We start from the raw sequence: 17421 nt of genomic DNA, 5'->3' as shown, positions 1-17421 counted from the left end.
AGAGTAATCCCTGAGTAAGCTGATTCCAGTGGGAATCAGACTTTAAAATAAGAATTTCATAAGGGAAACCAGTGAGGATGAACTTTAGAGCTCAGAAACCCAACCAAGGAGAGGAAGTCAAGGTAGGCTTTCCAGAGGAGGCCATGCTGAAACAAAATTCGGAGAACAGTCATTATCAAGCAAAGAATGCTCCAGGAGAAGGAACAGGACGTATGAAGTTTGGGGCCAGTGAGTGAGACCCATTTGTGAAATCAAAGAACGTTCAGAAGACAGATGGATGGTCAAGGTAGCAGTTAAGTGTGGGACAAGAGACCACGCACTGATACTGAGAGGTCCCAAAGGCAACCAGGGAGGGAGAGCTGGGGCAGGCAGGTTGAGACTCAGAAAAAGGGACAGAATGGCTTGAGGATCCTTGTCTGCAAGCACGTCGAGGAGGGGGGTGTCCGGATCCAGATGCCAGCAGCTTGGCCCTGGAGCGACCCTCCAAGGAGCGCGAGCGGGCAGGGAGAGGACCGAGAAGCTACCTATCAGTCGGCCTTACAGCGCCCTCGTTTGTACTTTGTTGACGGCCTGTGTCTGACCCGAACTTGAACTCCCGGAGGGCGCGGGCTAGGGAAGTTCCCGGGCCCCGCCGAGCACTTTGGCTTCGTGGGGAGGGGGTCTGGGGCTGTCAAATGACTATTTTGCGGTTCCAGATTGCCGAAGGAGCCCAGTAGTCGGTCCAGGCCACCGCTCGGCCTGCCGTTTCCCCCAGAGGCCTTGGGCAGCCCTGGGGGGCCCGGCCTGGCCCGCTCTGCAGCCCTCAGTCGCCGGGTCAGAGCCGGGGGCGCCCAGGGTGGTCCCGAGGGGCAGGGCGGGGCGCCGCCGGCGCGCAGAGGCTCGGCGGCCGCGATCCAGGGGCGGGGGCGGGTGATGCGGAAGTGCCAGGCGAGCGGGAGGCGCAGCTCCGAGAGAGCGCAGCTCGGCCCCGCCGCCCGGCCCGTGCTCCCGGGCGCAGCCACGCGGGTGCATCGGAGACAGGTAGGTCTCGGCCGCCCGCGCTCCTCTCCGCGCCCTGCGGGCACCGGCCGGCGGCGGGCGGGGAACGGAGGTACGGCGGGCGCGCGGGAGGGGTCCGCGTCCGGCTCCTCCGGGCGCTCTAGCTCCCGCGGTGGCGGGGGGGAGAGGGGGCGCCCACGGCAGGGCGTGCCCCTCCGGTCTGGCGGCCTCCAAGGTGCTTCCTACGTCCGGATCAGCCTGGGGTGCCTCACACCCGCAGCCTTCGTCCCTCAGGCACCCGGGGACCCGGCGGAGGGGTCACCGCTGCCAGGAGCCCCAGGTCTACTCTGCTCTCCCTCCGTCTCGCCGCCGCAAGGATGGGGAGCGCCCGGGCGCCCGACAGCGGTCTGGCTTGGGTCGTAGAGGGGTGAGCCTCTATTCCCCCCTTTTGCGCGCTTCGCATCTCTTCCCCGGGCACCTGCCAATGACAGGAATTCGGGCAGAGTGTGTGGGAAGATGGTGTCGGGCGGAGGCGCAGTCTTTTGACTAGTGGCCGAGAACAAGAGGCACTGACCCTCCTAGCAGAGAAGAATCACGGGGCGCACTTCTTGGACTAGTTTCCTTACAGACTTCCCTCGAACTTAAAAACAAAACGAGCCTAAAAGTAGAGGGAAAGTGAGATGACTGTGGCCGACGCGGGTAGAGATGCCCGCCACCGCGCGCAGTACTCTCTGGGCAGTCTCTGAGCAGGGGCAGGGGATGGGCGGCGGGCACGGCAGGGTGGGGGAAGAGACAGGGGGCACCATCAGCCCGCGGAGCGTTCCAAGAGGCAGAAGCTGAGCCCGCGCCCCGGGGGTGGATCCGCGGGATTGGCCTGGGCTCCCCGCGCGCCCCAAACGGGGATAAGTGACCAGGACCTGCCAGGACGCAGGCGGGGCCGATGGAGGAGAATAGAGGGGCAGCAAGGCCACAAGCATCGTCCCGCCCTCCCTGGAACTAGCCGGTGGGGGCGCTAAGGCTCCGTCAAGTGCAGGGAGGCACTGGGAAACCACCCTTTTTTGCCTAAAGGCCTTACTTTGGGGTTTCCCCCTGCACCCTGGCCTTCCCCTGAAGGAAGCCTAGAGAGGCATCTGGGCCTCAGCTTGTCTCGGGATGTGGTCAACTCACCTGGAGGCGGTGGGATTTAGGGTCACGCCAGGCGCAGGGAACCCTTTGCCTTATCCCTGAACTTAGTGTGGGATTTACCGGGAGGCTGTGTGAATCAGACAGGTAGCAAGGGGCTTGCTGCTCCTCCCACTACCGGGCTGCAGAGCTCCTCCCCTAGGGGGTCCCTGGTCTCCGCAGGGTTCCGGGCTCCTCAGGTGGTTGGCTCTGGGGATTCCAGGGCCTTGGCGTGAATTGTGGGGCTTTCCTACCCCAGCAGAGGTTCCTGGGCTGCCCTTCTAGATGCTTCACTGTTACAGAATTCACCCATAAGGGCCTTCTCAGGTCCTCAGCAGCCCACACCTTTTCCTTATTTCCATGGAAACTGATGCAGGTTCTTCTGGCTTTCCCCACTCTCCGGGGCTCAAATCCTAGGTGTGGGGGCCGCAGAAATGTCACCCCAAGTCTCCAGAAGGCACACGTGTTCGGCTATCAGTGAGTCAGGGCAGACCCCCTGGTCAAGCCCGCCCTCTACTGAAAAATCAAGTCCTTCCACCGGCAGAGCACAGTGTGGATGGACTTTCTGAGAGCTGTGCTATAGCTCCTGAGGTGCCCGGGAAGTCTGGGCCACTATTTCTACCTGGAGGGAAAGTGGGACGGGGCCCAAACACATTGAAATTCAGAACTCTTGGCATTAGGATAGTCTGAAGCAGATCTAAGCCCACCTCTAGGCAGGAGGAAGCCTCGCTGGGAAACACACTGAGCCTGGGCCTGGTGCACCTGAGGCAGAAGATCTTTCTTTGGCCTGCTTGCCGGATACCCTCCCTTGGCCCTGGCTGCTTGTTATGGGAGCCCTTTCTCCATACTCACCTCCTTAGAATACCCGAAGGGATTGTACATTACTGACGTGAATAATTTCAACATCTTTCTACTGAATAGCACTGCTGGGCCAGGCTAGGCGGCCAGGGAGGGAGTCACCCTAACTTCCTCCTTGCCCTGGGCAGAGAGAGGAGTAGGCCTGTCTGGTGTCCCGGCTCCATCACCCCTGGCGCAGCTGCGGGCCTGACCGTGTCGGGGGCTGGTCGTCAGGGAAGCTTGCCTTCCCCTCTGGGTCACCAGAGCTTTCCTCTGTCCACTTCACATAGCCAGAATGGCAGCTCTTGGTGGCTATCACCGGTCATTCTAGGACCACGGCTTCTCGTCTGAGGATGCGGGTGGGAGCTACAAATACAAATGTGGTGGGTGAGGCCATCCCCACAGCTGTGAACCACACCAAATGTACAGTGACTGTCAGCAGGGGACTGGGGAATGGGCTACGGGGTGAGGGATTGAGAATTTGGTCTTGGGGACCCAAATGTGAATTTTTCCATGTAGCTTTCCCCCAGTTCACAGTGAGTCAGATTTCCGAGTTGTCTGTTCTGGCCACTTTCATTTCCCCTGGGGCTGGGTGGAGGCTGGTGTAGAAAGGGGAACTGAACCCTCAATCTTTTAAGACCTGGGGGCAGGGCTGGGGGCTCTCCTAAACTCCCTGTCCTAGCCCAGAGCTGGGCACTGCCCTGAGGAGAGGCCCGCAGATGGAGACTTCTTAGCAGCGTGGAGGTGGCGCTTAGCAACCACAGCCAAAAAGGTACTGGGCAGGGAAACCGAGGCCAGGGCTCCCAGCAGGCCTGGAATGATAGGGTCCAGGCCTGAGAGATCATCTTGGTCAATCTGCCACCTAAGGCAGGCCACCTGGAAGCCCACCTGGGCGTAGGTACCCCCCAGAAACCAGTGGCTCCCAGGCCGAGCCAATTGATTGCATAGCTTTAGCTGTTAAAATTTTTTTCAACCTGGGTCTAGTCTGCCTCAGTGGAGACTGTCCAGGTATTGACTCAAACCCTAGTCCTTTTGTCACATGGTGGTGCCACAAAGGATAGCTCTTGTCCCTACCCACTAATCCAGACGCCCTAGTTCCTTCAGCCATTCCTTCCCTGACAGGCCTGCCCCCCCCCCCCTTGGACCCTCGCCTGTGTCACAGCCCCAGCGGCCTTCCTCTTATGTCTGGTCTTAACCCCCCTCAGAGGAGGATCCTGGAGAGAGCAGGGCTGGTCTGGGAGAAGTAGCTGGAGGACAGAAGCTTCCAACATCTGAGGTATATCAGTTGGCTGGTATTTCTTAAGTCCCACTTAAGGCTGCTGCCCTGGTGAGGCAGGAGGTAGACTGAGTGGGCTGATGGGATTTCTCTCAAGATGTCCAGGTGTGGGGAAGCTTCATCCTTGGAGGGAAACTGAGGAAGAAAGGAAGCTCTGAAGAGTGGGTGTGAAAACCCTTCCTCCATTCACATGCTGGGACTTGGTCTTTGGCCAAGTTTCCTAGAAGGGGGCATAGTGAGGGAGTTCTCCGGATAAGGAGAGGGAGGGCAGAAGGGGTGGGGAGAGGAGGGGAGCAGGGTGGGGCAGGAAGAAAGCTAAGCAAGGAAGTGGCATCGGCTGCAGATGGCCTTCGGTTTGACCCCACACGGAGCTCTGGAGCGCCTGTTGCACCGGTTTGCCCCATCTGAAGCAAGGGGACTGGCTTTTTGTCCCCGTGTATCAGTCACTCACCGGCTGTGGGCTGCCTAGCCGTGGAGTGAGGCAGCAATGGGCCGCCCTGTGCCTTTGGGCCGCTGCAGCCTCACAGCAGCTGGGGAATTGATGCCCCACCTGGTAAAGCATGCCTGGGCGGGGCACGCATGCATCCCCTCTATCTGAACCCCACCCCCTCTCCCACCTCCCAAACACAAAGCAGATGCAGTGACCCTGTGACCAGAAAGCTGACAGTTGTCAAAGAGAATTGGCCGTGAGCATCTGGGCAGACCAGAGAGGAAGAGGAAGCCAGCAAATCCCTGGCTTGGCCCCCTGCACATCTTCCTGCTGCAGGGAGCGGCCAGCTGCAGAGCTTCTGATGTCCCCCTCTGGCTTTCTCCTGCAGATCCCTTTGCCATGAACCAGCCGGCCCCCAGGCCCCCCCCTCCACCCCGCCGTGTGCGACTCAAGCCCTGGCTGGTGGCCCAGGTGAACAGCTGCCAGTACCCAGGGCTTCAGTGGGTCAATGGGGAGAGGAAATTCTTCTACATCCCCTGGCGCCATGCCACACGGCACGGCCCCAGCCAGGATGGAGATAATACCATCTTCAAGGTAAGCCCAGGATGGGGGTACTCCTGGACTTCTGATGCACCCCCTCCCTAGAAGAGGACCTCCCCATACATCTTAAACTGACCGCCGTCCCAGCTGCCTTGCCGCAGGCGACCGCAGGCTTGGACTAAGGGGAGGCAGGCATAACCACCGTGTGCCTTTTTTTTTTCTAACGGAGCCACGAGGTGCCCCTAAAGTGTGCTTTTTTTTTTAATTTTTTTTTTATGTTTATTTGTTTATGAGAGAGAGAGAGAGTGTGTGTGTGAGAGAGCAAGGGAGGAAGAGAGAGAGAGGGAGACAGAGTATCTGAAGCGGGTTCTATGCTGACAGCAGAGAGCCCGATACCGGGCTCAAACCCATGAACTGTGCAATCGTGACCTGAGCCTAAGTCGGACGCTTAACTGACGGAGCCACCCAGGCACCCCTGCAGTGTGCCTTTTTTTAACCTTGTGCCCAGAGCAAGGTGGGGACTGAAAGGCCCCCAGGAGACCTTCCTGTAACTCCTCCTCCTCCTCCCTTTTCTTGTCACTTTCTCATCACACGAGTATGTGTGCAGTGTGCGTGTTTGGAGTGCACATACTCTAAAAGACCACAGAATGCCCCCATAATCTTAACACGAGGAGGTAACAACTATGGAAATTTTTTGCTTGTATGTTCAGTTTTCTGCATATGTGTCTATAAAATTCAAAAATGGAACCAACCTGGAATATCCTGCACTTTTCACCATCCAACATCGGAACCAGCTTTCCTCTGCCCTAAATGCCACGTCACTTTCCGTGACCAGTGCGAGGCTTAGCAGTTTAGATATCCAAACCCAGTTTTTGGACACTTCACATTGCTTAGTGCTTAGTGTTTCAGTGTCGAAGACCCGTTGCCACGGATACCCTCTAAACTCTTACCCATTGTACATCTTAAATGATTTTCTTTGGGATTAGTTCCTAGAGTTCAACATTGCTGCGTCAAAGAGAATCCTTATTTTTAAACAATTGGATAGGGTCTCCTTAGTCTTTGCAGGTTGATATTTACCCTTTGAAGGTTCTTTTCAAATCTGTTTCTTATTTTTGACGAGGTAACACAATTCAGAATTTAAAAAGTGTAAAATGGTTTGCAGCAAAGTCTCCCTCCCACCCCTGTCTTCAGCCACCCATTCCCTCCCTGGAGGCAGTATTGTCAGTGTCTTGTTTATCCTTCCTGAGAGATTTTTGTGCATGTGTGCAGATACGTACCTATCTTTTCTCCTGCTTTTTACAAAATGATAGGTGTATACATACCCTCCTGTACCTCGTATTTCTTGAAGATTATGACATGTTAGGATATCAAAAGCCCCCCCTCCTTTTTTTTTTTTTCTTGCTGCCCACTATTCCGTTCTAAGGATTGGCCATAATTTAACTAGTTCCCATTGAGGGACATTTATTTGGGGTCTTCTGCTTTTACAAAGAGTGCTGCAATGAATAAACCTTGTTTATGTGCAGAATTTTGTGCAGATGCTTCTGTACCCCTAGGATAAATTCCTGGAAGTCGAATTGCTACGTTAAAGGGAAGAAACCTTTGTAATCCTGGTATTAGCCAACTGACCCTCAAAAATAATACCAACGGCTAAAGTGTATGGAGCCCGTCCAAAGTGCAGGCACAGTTCTGAGAGCTTTGTGGGCCTTGGAGTCTCTGCTACCACCCTGTGAGGTGGGCACTGTGATGAGGACATCACAGCAAAAAGAGGCAAAGTGACATGCCCCTGGCACAAAGCTGGTGGGTGGCAGTTTCCAGATTCAAACCCGGTCCCACTCCAGATCCTATGTTCTTATCCACCATTCTCCTTAGAGATTTTACCTTATTTACCCTTGCAGGAGCAGTGGATAAGATGCCTTTCAAAGCACTTAGGTTTCCTTTAGTTTCTTGGAGCCCTAAGGGCTGGGAAGGCCTAGAGTCGTATCCCCTACCTTGCAGAGGGACACTCAGGTCAGGCTGTGTGTCCCTGAAGGTCCCACTGGCTCAGCAGTGACTCCCAGAGGCCAGGAGGGGCTGGGGCCTTGGCGAAGGTCGAGATTCTCTGTGGTTGCCTTATCTTTTCTTCCTGCCCAGGCCTGGGCCAAGGAGACAGGAAAGTACACCGAAGGGGTGGACGAGGCAGACCCGGCCAAATGGAAGGCCAACCTGCGCTGTGCCCTTAACAAGAGCCGTGACTTCCGCCTCATCTATGATGGACCCCGGGACATGCCACCTCAGCCCTACAAGATCTACGAGGTCTGCTCTAATGGCCACGCTCCTGCAGGTATCACACCCGACCCCATGGGCCACCTAAGGAAACTGTGCGGGAAGGGGCAGGGCCCTGGGTCTGCGAGGTCATTACACCCCGGGCTTCCAGGAGTGGCCTGCGACGGACCATTTGTGAGGCCCGGGATGGCTTGGCACAGACCAGGCTTTGTGTCTATCTTGCTCACCTTGCCCTTGTTCTTGGCTCCAGTGAGTGTAGGTCTAGTGGCCTAAGGAGCTTAGTGCCATGGGGTCAGAGAGGTCCCTGGTGATTCCTGGTGGCTGTGTGGCCTTCCACCTTCCTGTTTGGGCAGCTCTCGGCAGGGAAGAAGCCACAGCAGGAGCTGCCCCATGGAGCCCTGATGGCCTTCTCCCATCTCCTCCTCCTCCACTGTGTTTCTGTTTTTGTTTTCTCTCCCTGCTCTGCAGAGTCACAGCCCAGTGAGGATTACGCTTTTGGTGCAGGAGAGGAGGAGGAGGAGGAAGAGGAAGAGGTGAGCTCCGGGCCACTCTTGGCAGTGTCTGCGTGCACTGACATGGTGGGCCTTGTTACGGCCTTTCTGCTGTCCTGCTCTGCTTTAGGATTAAGTGGCCCCTTTCCTCCAGGGCCCTACTGCCCTTTCTGTAGCTCTTCTCTGGAGCTTCTTCTTGGGAGTTCTGATAGGAACACAGTCAGCACCCTGAATCTCCTTAGGGTTTTGTTGGCACAAAACATGACCAGATGTCATCTGACACACCCTCAGGAGTTGGGGCTGAGTAGGTATTACTACCTGTAGAAGGCAGATGAGGAAACGGAGGCCCTGAGAGCTCACTGACCTGCCTGGGAGGGCAGAGCTGGGACTGGAGGCAGGGTCTGGCCTTGCTAAGCTGAACACTGGGGAATTGCCTTTTGTGGTGCTCATGTGTTATTTCTTTAGCATCAGATCAATTCATTAACCTGGCCTCCCTTCTCTCTCTCTGGCCTCTTCCCTTCTCCTTTGCCTGTCTTCTCTTCAGCTCCAGAGGATGTTACCAAGCCTGAGCCTCACAGGTGGGGCTGGGAGGTGGTGTGGTTGGGGGCCTAGAGTAAGGAGAAGCTGCAGGTACCACAGGCACCTGGGAGGGGGCTGAAGGGACGCCCAGGGCCAAGAGTAGGTGGGCCTAGGGGGCGGTTACCAGAAGTGGCATTAAAGCTCTGTTTGCCCCCACCCTCTGCAGAAGCAGTGCAACCTGGCCCCCCCATGGCACCCTATTCCTTACCCAAAGAGGATGTCAAGTGGCCACCCACTCTCCAGCCACCTGTGGTGCTGGGCCCTCCTGCACCAGACCCCAGCCTCCTGGGCCCCACCCCTGGCAACCCTGCTGGCTTTGGGGAGCTTCTCCCTGGGGTCCTGCCGAGCCTGCAGCCTGGGTCCCTGGCTGCCAGCCTGCCCCCCACAGGCGAACAACTCCTGCCCGACCTGCTGATCAGCCCCCACATGCTGCCTTGTAAGGACCCACAGGAGAGCTGAGGGGGGAGGGGGTGCTGTGTCCAAAAACAGTGCTGGGGGGGGGGTGGGTTTGGTTGGTTTGCAAGAAGGGTGGAGGATGAAGAGCAAAGATGCTCAGGCCAGTCCCTCCTTGGGTGTGGGGGGAGACAGAAGTGGGAGAGCTGACTAGATGGCCTGGCTGCTGGGCAGAGAGCAAGTCAGTGGGCTGCAGAACGAGGAGGCACAGGGCTCACAGACTGGGTGGGCCTGCCCTCTGCCCCACAGTGACTGACTTGGAGATCAAGTTCCAGTACCGGGGGCGGCCACCCCGTGCCCTCACCATCAGCAACCCACAGGGCTGCCGGCTCTTCTACAGCCAGCTGGAGGCCACCCAAGAACAGGTAGAGCTCTTTGGCCCCGTGAGCCTGGAGCAAGTGCGCTTCCCCAGCCCTGAGGACATCCCCAGCGACAAGCAACGCTTCTACACAAACCAGTTGCTGGATGTCCTGGACCGTGGGCTTATACTCCAGCTGCAAGGCCAAGATCTGTATGCCATACGCCTGTGCCAGTGCAAGGTGTTCTGGAGCGGGCCCTGTGCCTCAGCCCACGGCTCACAGCCCAACCCCATCCAGCGGGAGGTCAAAACCAAGCTCTTCAGCCTGGAGCATTTTCTCAATGGTGAGGGACCCACATTATGTTCCTCCTGGCTTCCTATCATCCAGGAGCATGGTTCTAGACTCTAAGGGTCTTGATCTTGCTGCAGAGCTCATCCTGTTCCAGAAGGGCCAGACCAACACCCCGCCACCATTTGAGATCTTCTTCTGCTTTGGGGAGGAGTGGCCTGACCTCAAACCCCGAGAGAAGAAGCTCATCACTGTACAGGTATACCACCATCTCATCTCTCAAGCCCCCACTCTGCTTTGGCTTGAATATTGGGAAATCCTGGGGCTCAGCTCTTGCCCCAGGGTGGAGGCTCAGGGCTCTCTGAGCAGTGTGAACTTGGCGGCCAGTGATAATCAAGGCCCAGGGCTATCCACACGTAACTAGCCTTTGTATGAAGTAGAAATTGGTGGCCCTTCTTCCTGATGGATGCCTCAGGCACAACTAGATTTGACAGTCCCGCCAAGGTTCTCCTGTCCCTCTTTGCCTCCCAGGTGGTGCCTGTAGCAGCTCGGCTGTTGCTGGAGATGTTCTCAGGGGAGCTTTCTTGGTCAGCTGATAGTATCCGGCTACAGATCTCAAACCCAGACCTCAAAGACCACATGGTGGAACAGTTCAAGGAGCTCCATCACATCTGGCAGTCCCAGCAGCGGTTGCAGCCTGTGGCCCAGGCCCCTCCTGTGGCAGGTCTTGGTGCTGGCCAGGGGGCCTGGCCCATGCACCCAGTCGGCATGCAACAATGAGACTGCGGATGGTGACTGGCACGGGCTTCCCAGGTGTCTGTGTGGATTCATGTGGAGGTGCAATGGCCCCAGTTGGCACCTGATTGGCTCGCAGGTCCTCTCTCTGGGTCTTCTGGAAGTGGATTTGTGCTAAGGAGAGGGAAGAGAGCTCTGTGTTCCAGGCTCTCCTCGCAGCATCTGAGGGAAGCTAGAAGCCACTTTTGCTTTCAGGGCTCAGTCTTCCTGGATGTGCCTCGCCTCTGCTCACTCTGGAGGAACTCAGCCATCAGCCCCGGTGAGCAGAGAACTCCCCCAACCCTAGGGGCCTAGCTGAGAGGGATCTGTCCCAGAGTGGCCCACCCTTGTGGTTGCCCCCCAATTCCTCAGGCAAAGACAGTCAAGTGCTGTGGGCCATGCTCTCTCAACAGGGCATGGGCCTGATCTGATTTGGGGGTTCCCTAGTTTGAGCCTCACACCCTCATATGAGACAGATATGCACATAGGTATTATACCAGATGCTTAAGGCTGGCAGCTACCTCCTTGAAAGAACATGGAATAGAAGTGGAATTTTATGTATTTTTCAATTAATAAATATTGAAAAGATCCAGTTGCTTCCATGCTGTTCTACCAGACCCGATTTCTGATATCAGCTGGCTCTATTTCCCCTAGCACCTGCCCTCCATCTCTGGGGCCATGACAGAGGGCGGGTCTGCCTTCTAGGTTGATGAGTCAGTAGGGCGCCAGGAGCACTGAACTGGCTGGCTTTGCTTTCCAGGAGGAAGCTAGCTGAAGTAAGGGTGGGGATTTTTAAATGTATGCAGCCTAAGATCCTGTCCAAGTCAAACTCTGAGTACAACCGATGTTATGCAGGAAGGTTTGTTTCTTTGGTTTCAATATTAGTTAGAGCTCTGCAGTCAAGCTTATTAGCTTAAAACCCAATTACTTTAACATACTGAATGATCCTATTTATATAAAACTAAAGAAAATGCAAACTGATCTACAGTGACAGCAGATCAGTGCCTACTTGAGCATGGGGTGGATGGTAAGAGGCATGAGGAAACTTTTGGGAGTAAAGGTATGTTCACTATCTTGTGTTAATGGTTTCATGGGTGTATCCTATGTCAAAGCTTATCAGCTGTATAACTTCAATATGTGCAGCTTATTCTATGTCAAGCATACTGCAATACAAGTTTCTTTTTTTCAAAGACCAAATATTGTACTCAGTAGGTTAGGAATTAATCCATCTACTTGGGTGGCCACAGGAGAAAGAATATACGTACCACAAATGTAGCATGAGCTTTAGGGTGAACTAGAAGAATAAAAGATGCAGAATGAGCCACTCCCCTGAAATACGAAGGGTCCGTGACACCAAGAGCAGGCGCCTGCTGTTTAAACTCCATAGGCAGCTGTCTACCAGGTAATGGCTAAAACTGCTCACTCGTGTCGTCTAGCTGTGTCATTTCAGAGCTCTGAGGCAGTAAAAGGAAGGAAAAACAAACACTGATTAAATTTTAAAAATTTATTTCTTTTCTTTTTTTTTTGTTTTGTTGCTGTTGATTTGTTCTTGAGATGGCTGTAACACCAGACAGAACAGTGCCCTCAAATCTAACACCTGTGCAGGGCTGCGACTCCTTTAAAACATTAAGATCAGCTTTGGGCTTCCCTCTCCCGTCTCACCCCCCAACAAAGTCAAATAATTTCCACATTTTTTAGTAAAATACAGTTAGCCCTGTAAACACTTTCCCTCATATTCCCACCCACCCTCCTTTTTCCCTCTCTCCTGTCTGTGGGTGAAAAATTTAAAAAAAAAAAAAAAAAAAAAATCTTAAAAAAACCTAAAACTTAGAATATACATTTATATCCCACTCACCCTAATTTTGGCTGATGACAACCCACTGTGGATTGGAAGTGGATTTAGAGATTGGATAGAGTCAGGGTTGGGATGTACATGAATTTTGGCCCTCACAGGTCCTGGTACCACTGATGTGACCATGATATAAAACAAACAGGCTCCTCGTCTGAGCAACTCTAGAGGTGGGAAGAAACGCTGGGAGAGTGCGATAAATTTCTACTCGTTTTCGTTAAAAGAGGAGGGGGAAAGCGCAAGAAGGGAGGGCGGGAGAGAAAGAGAGGAAAAAACAATAGAAAACCTTAAGAGAGGATCCTGACCCTTTTCTTCCAATTGCAGCGATTTCATCTGAATTCCCATTTTCTCTAAGTAAATGGTTTCTGCTTCATAAAAATTTGTACTTTTATTTTATTGTATGTGCACATGCATGTTAGCATGTGTGTGTAGGTACGTGTGTGTATGTGTGCATGTCACTGCTGCCAAGTGAACGTTTCAGTTCTGGTTTCAGTTTAGTTTTCCTTTTTTTTGTTTCCTTTTTTATTTCTTTAAAATTACTTTTCCTTTTGAAACAAGTTCACCAGGAAACCAGCTCCCCTCCCACCACACCGGACAGGCCACAGCCATCTTTTTTTAAACCGCGCTGATTTTCCTTCACACCCCCAAACAGGAACTCCTCAGGATGGCCTCTGAAGGCTGGAGTCTCTCCCTGTCTGGCAGGACGCCCTGGTGGCGGTGAAGGCCCCTCTGCCACAATGGAGGTTTCTGATTGTGGGACACAGTCTGGTTTTTGTTTTCTTCCTGTCTTCTAATTAAAAAAGACATTCCTGACAAAAGAGAGGAAACAGTCAATAATTGTGGTCCAGGACATAGTAAGCTTCTTATAAAGTCAAGGCAGACGTTTCTCTACTTGCTCAGGAACCTCATTCTACCCTCTGCAACAAGGACTCAGTTTAAAAAAAAAAAAAAAAAGAAGTTGGATTTTTTACTGGTGATTTCAAGACAGCTTCTGCTTTAACGATAACAGTCTGCAGCCCTTTTCTGATTCTGAGTGTGCTGTGGAAACTAGGGAACGTATGTTGGGGGTAGAGCGAACCAACAGGTCCAGGCTGCCCACCCCAAACCAACCACAAAATATCGATTTCAGTCTGTTTATATACTGGGGTTTCATGCAAGAGTTTAGCCTGAAGGAAGACTCTGCCTGCTCACAAAATTTTAAAAACCACTGATTTAGTCTGTATGAAAAGGTACTCTGTAAAAGTATTAAGTACCATGGTTAAAAGTGAGGACTCTGGCACCACAATGTCCACACCTGAATCGTAGCTCTATAAATTACTGACTGTGACAATCACGCAAATCGTTTAACATTTGGAACCTCTATTCCCCTGTAAAACGGGAATAAAAACGGTCACTAACTCACAGAACCGCCTGAGGATTATCTTATAAAGCACTGGAAACAGTATCTGACACACAGTAAAGGCACCATAAACGTTAGCTATCAACATTCATAGCTGTCCACTAAGAAGCCTGAGTGTATCAATGTTAGCTATTCCTGACACTGCAAAACTTGAAGATCCCAAATGATATCACTACTTATTAAAGAACCAAAGTTTAGAAATAATTTCTGGTGTGGTTAGGCACTGCTGAAGAGTCCCTTAATCTACTGGTGCATTTAATAACAGAAACTGCCAGGGAGGTGCTGCACATTCATTGAGAATTGCCTCCTGGGAGAATAAATTCTGCCTAAGACATCAAAGGTGGGGCATAAGAGGAGAGCTGCCTTTCTTCTCTCAGTGAAGAAACTGGCACCCAAATCCCACTACCCAGTCCTTTCTGTCCTCAGTTAAGCTTCTTGCTTTACCTCAGAACGAGTGTTAGGAAGCACACGGAGAAAAACTGATGATCAAGAGCTAGACAAAGAGGCTTTCCTACACCTTCCCTATACCTCTGGCCTTGGTCATTTCAGCATTCGGACGATAAAAGTGATAAAAACCTGGCATTTCAGCATCTAGACTATAAAAGTGGTAAGAATAAGTATCTTTGCTCATTGATCTAGAAGGTCAATTTTAGGGAAATGGTGTCATGTAATCACAGTCAACTTTAGGTCAGCACTGTTTTCACCAAGGTAGCCAGGTTAAAAAATACTTATTCATTTAATATACACATTTACCACCCTAAAATGTCTGTAAGAAGATTACAGGAAGATTTTTATTTATTTATTTTTTTTAGCTCTTCTATAATAACTTTCCTGTGGGGGTGAAGACGGCATGCAAAAGAAGCTGACAATACTGGCTGCCTTAGCCCAAGAAAATCAGGGCCCTGCATTTCCTAGCTGTTCAGCAGTGTTAAACTGTGAAGTCCTTCCCTGACCAGCTATAGTGATAAGTCCCATGATGGGCATTAAAACCTACGTCATCCCCAAGCATTCCTGACAGCCAGGGAAAAAGCTGAGACACTCACCTGGGTGACAGGCACAGTGCAGGAGTGTGAGCTATCGAAACAACCTGGTGAAGTCTCGCAAGGCCCAGCAAACTTGTTTACATTCCTCAGCACTGGAAAAGAAAAGGCAGGATGGTTCCCTGACTCAGGAGAAAGATACAATATGCTGAAAAACAACCGCAACACTGAAGTACACAGAGAAGGATCTCAGCTCTGCTTGGAGCTCTCTCTACTGTCTCTTGACTGCTTCTGATCTTTCTGTAACTCAAAGGCAAATACTAACTACTGCATATGATAATAATTATATGCTGTATGGTTTCCAAAGAGTATATGGAGAAAAACTGCCAAGGTTTGAATCTTGGGTCCACCACTCTTGGGCGAGTTACCAAGCTGCTTCAGTTGCCGCATCTATTACTGACCTCATAATGTCTGGAGGATTAAATCAGTTCAACACTTGGTTGAAGTCCCTGACATAAACACAAGAAAGCCAGAACTCCCAAGTAAAAAAGCAAGCATATCCACCTCAGGCTGATAATTTTAACTCTACAAGCTGAACTAAAAGACCCTGGTTTCCTCGTTCTCTTCCAAAGGCAGATTTTGTTTACAAAGCCCAGTCCAGCAACTAAGTCTCTATCAGTCATTGATTTTCTAGTTGAACAGGCTGCTCAGGGTTTCCTCATGTGGGAGGAGAAGGGAGAGGAGATAGGAAAGGCTTAAGACATGTAGAAAGGGAGAAGGAGGAAGCAGGACTTGGTCCTTAGGCAAGCAGTGAGATGGGGTTTGAATAGCCCAATATTCATCTGACCCTGTTTTTTCAAAAGGCCTCTTTTGTCCAAAACGGTCACCAAGAAATCAGTTGACGCTCGCTTCATTCTTTTGTTGTCAGTCTGCATAACCAGTGTTGGTAACTAAACTTAAAGCTAAGCTAAAAACAGTGGAAAAGGAAGTACTTCCTAATATGCTCATCCTTCTGCAACCCTCTCTTTGGCTCAGAAAAACTTAGGAACCACAGACTCCCACCTAGGGTTCATCTTCAGAAGAAAAGTGCTCTCTCCTTCTCTTAACAGTTAAACACCCGGGAAGGAATTGCTAACATAATGACTCCACAGAGAAGAAGGTGGAATAAGAACTATCCCCTTAGTGCCTACATCTGGATTTCCCCACCTATTATAAGGTCTGAAATATCATTATGAACCTTGATTTAGACTCCAGGATTCAACAGAATATTCTAGAAACTTTCTTCCAGTCTCTCTTCATCTTAACAATGTAATGAAAATGATGAAGTCTTCTGGGTTTATTGAAATTCTGCCATTTGTGAATTTAACATGTTTCAATACAACCATTACCTTCCTCAGTCTATTTCCAAATCAATACTGACTACAAAGGAGGTAGTTGGGGCGGCGAGCACATATCACTCACGCTTCCACTGTCACAAAGGAAGAAGATGTGTAACCCAAAAGAAGCCACTGTGAGGCATGCTATTGTAACGAACTATGGTAACAGGAAACAGTTAAACTGTGGGACAGCAATGGGGACTTAAGATTCTTTTGCTATCCTAAAGCCTTATGTGTTTTAAATTCGACCCTTCTCAAACAGACAGCTTGGTTTAATCTGGAAGAGCACGATAACTCCACTCCTTGCCTCTCTTGTGACACAGGAGAAAAAGTGCCGAAACCAAAATGCAAGTACAGAGATCTGTGGTGAGCCAGGGTGAAGGAGGGGTAAGGCCAGCATCTCGAACCAGCTCAGCTCCACTCCTAGTCCTGTGGGCAAGTGCTCTGGTGTCCGGAGCTGCAGCCAAACGTTTAATGTGTCCTTCCTTGGTGATTAAGTCCAAAGAAATGAATTTTTTTAAAAAAGAAAAACGTAAAAGCTACAAGTATTTTGTTTTCTGCCTCAAACCTTCTGGCAATTATTTTCCATTTCATTCATTTAAAATGGCCACTATTTTTCTAGGTTCTATTTTCTGGCTTCCAGTCCCACAATTCCAATCCTTTCACCATACTTCTGAATACTTTTATGGTGACCATTCCTCAAGCCCCATAATCCTAGTAGCGGTTTGTTGAGAAATGCAACCCTTTTCACCCAATGTTCTGGTGCATAACGGAGAGTAAACAGGCTCTAACAACTTGAGCAAGAAGACAGCCCCATACTGGCCTCTAACTCTAGTGTCCATGCTTCCTTTATTCAACATCTTCTGACCTTGAGATCATCATGCAAGTGATAAGAGTCCGAGAATAAACACCAACATAGAGAAATGGGAAATGATGGCAGGATTTCTTCTAGTCATAATTAGTGGTGCTTGGAGACCAAGAATGATTATTGCAGAATGAAAAGCCCCAGCAGAAGCTGACCAACTAAAGATGTTAGGGAATTAATTAATTACCAGTACTATGTGAAAAACAGGCTTGGACTTGCTGAAATGAAACTGAACCAGTTTACCTTCCCTGCTAGAATGGCAAACAAAGCAACATGTTGAGGCAGGAGTTACAGGACCTCAACTTCAAAAGGGAGACTGAGTCATGCATGGAACAGAAGGTTCAAGGGCAACGTGCATACTAGAGAAAGAGAATTACTATGAGGAGGTGAGCAATCTCAAACCTTTTCTCTAGCACTTTAACATTACATCTTCTGTTCATTTCCCACCACTGTCACAGCCTACTATCGGAGGAGCTGCAAAACTTGTTCAGCGATGAGAGATCAAGTAGGCCAAGTTGGTAGTGCATCTTCATTTCCCCATATCACAGGGCAAAGATCACAGATGTTTTTGTTTGTAACATTGC

The 17421-nt window shown here is 51.2% G+C and overlaps 2 protein-coding genes across 5 annotated transcripts in view; one reads left to right on the top strand and one right to left on the bottom strand.

Moving 5' to 3' along the window:
• Positions 1-680: 680 nt before the first annotated feature.
• IRF5 (interferon regulatory factor 5) lies at positions 681-10960 on the top strand. Of its 2 annotated transcripts, none has more exons than XM_027075436.2 (9): positions 681-1020; positions 5071-5276; positions 7353-7542; positions 7953-8017; positions 8520-8553; positions 8721-8990; positions 9257-9649; positions 9735-9853; positions 10126-10960. In XM_027075436.2, the coding sequence occupies exons 2-9, from the start codon at positions 5082-5084 to the stop codon at positions 10372-10374; spliced, it is 1515 nt and encodes a 504-aa protein (XP_026931237.2). In that variant the 5' UTR covers positions 681-1020; positions 5071-5081; the 3' UTR covers positions 10375-10960. The 2 variants fall into 2 exon arrangements, with proteins under 2 accessions (XP_026931237.2, XP_026931238.2); XM_027075437.2 differs by lacking the exon at positions 681-1020 and adding an exon at positions 1040-3748.
• A 915-nt stretch (positions 10961-11875) lies between these two features.
• TNPO3 (transportin 3) overlaps positions 11876-17421 on the bottom strand; it is a 77778-nt gene continuing 72232 nt past the window's right edge. For all 3 annotated transcript variants that reach the window (XM_015071071.3, XM_015071073.3, XM_053218107.1), the window contains 2 exons: positions 14660-14751; positions 11876-13026 (listed from right to left, as the gene is read on the bottom strand). In XM_015071071.3, the coding sequence (XP_014926557.1) occupies positions 14691-14751 (61 nt within the window). In that variant the 3' untranslated portion in view covers positions 11876-13026; positions 14660-14690. The remainder of the gene's footprint in view (positions 13027-14659; positions 14752-17421) is intronic.

Source organism: Acinonyx jubatus, chromosome A2 (genome assembly GCF_027475565.1).
Source record: "Acinonyx jubatus isolate Ajub_Pintada_27869175 chromosome A2, VMU_Ajub_asm_v1.0, whole genome shotgun sequence".
In the NCBI taxonomy this organism is placed as follows: Eukaryota; Metazoa; Chordata; class Mammalia; order Carnivora; family Felidae; genus Acinonyx; species Acinonyx jubatus.
Note: the sequence above shows the minus strand (reverse complement) of the source record. Positions and strands in the feature narration are given on the sequence as shown.

Excerpts from the sequence above, each read along its gene's own strand:
- IRF5 (XM_027075436.2), top strand. The coding sequence starts at position 5,082 with ATGAACCAGCCGGCCCCCAGGCCCCCCCCTCCACCCCGCCGTGTGCGA. Across the intron at positions 9,650-9,734 it reads CCTGGAGCATTTTCTCAATG|AGCTCATCCTGTTCCAGAAG; the intron begins GTGAGGGACCCA and ends ATCTTGCTGCAG. Across the intron at positions 9,854-10,125 it reads AGAAGCTCATCACTGTACAG|GTGGTGCCTGTAGCAGCTCG; the intron begins GTATACCACCAT and ends TTTGCCTCCCAG.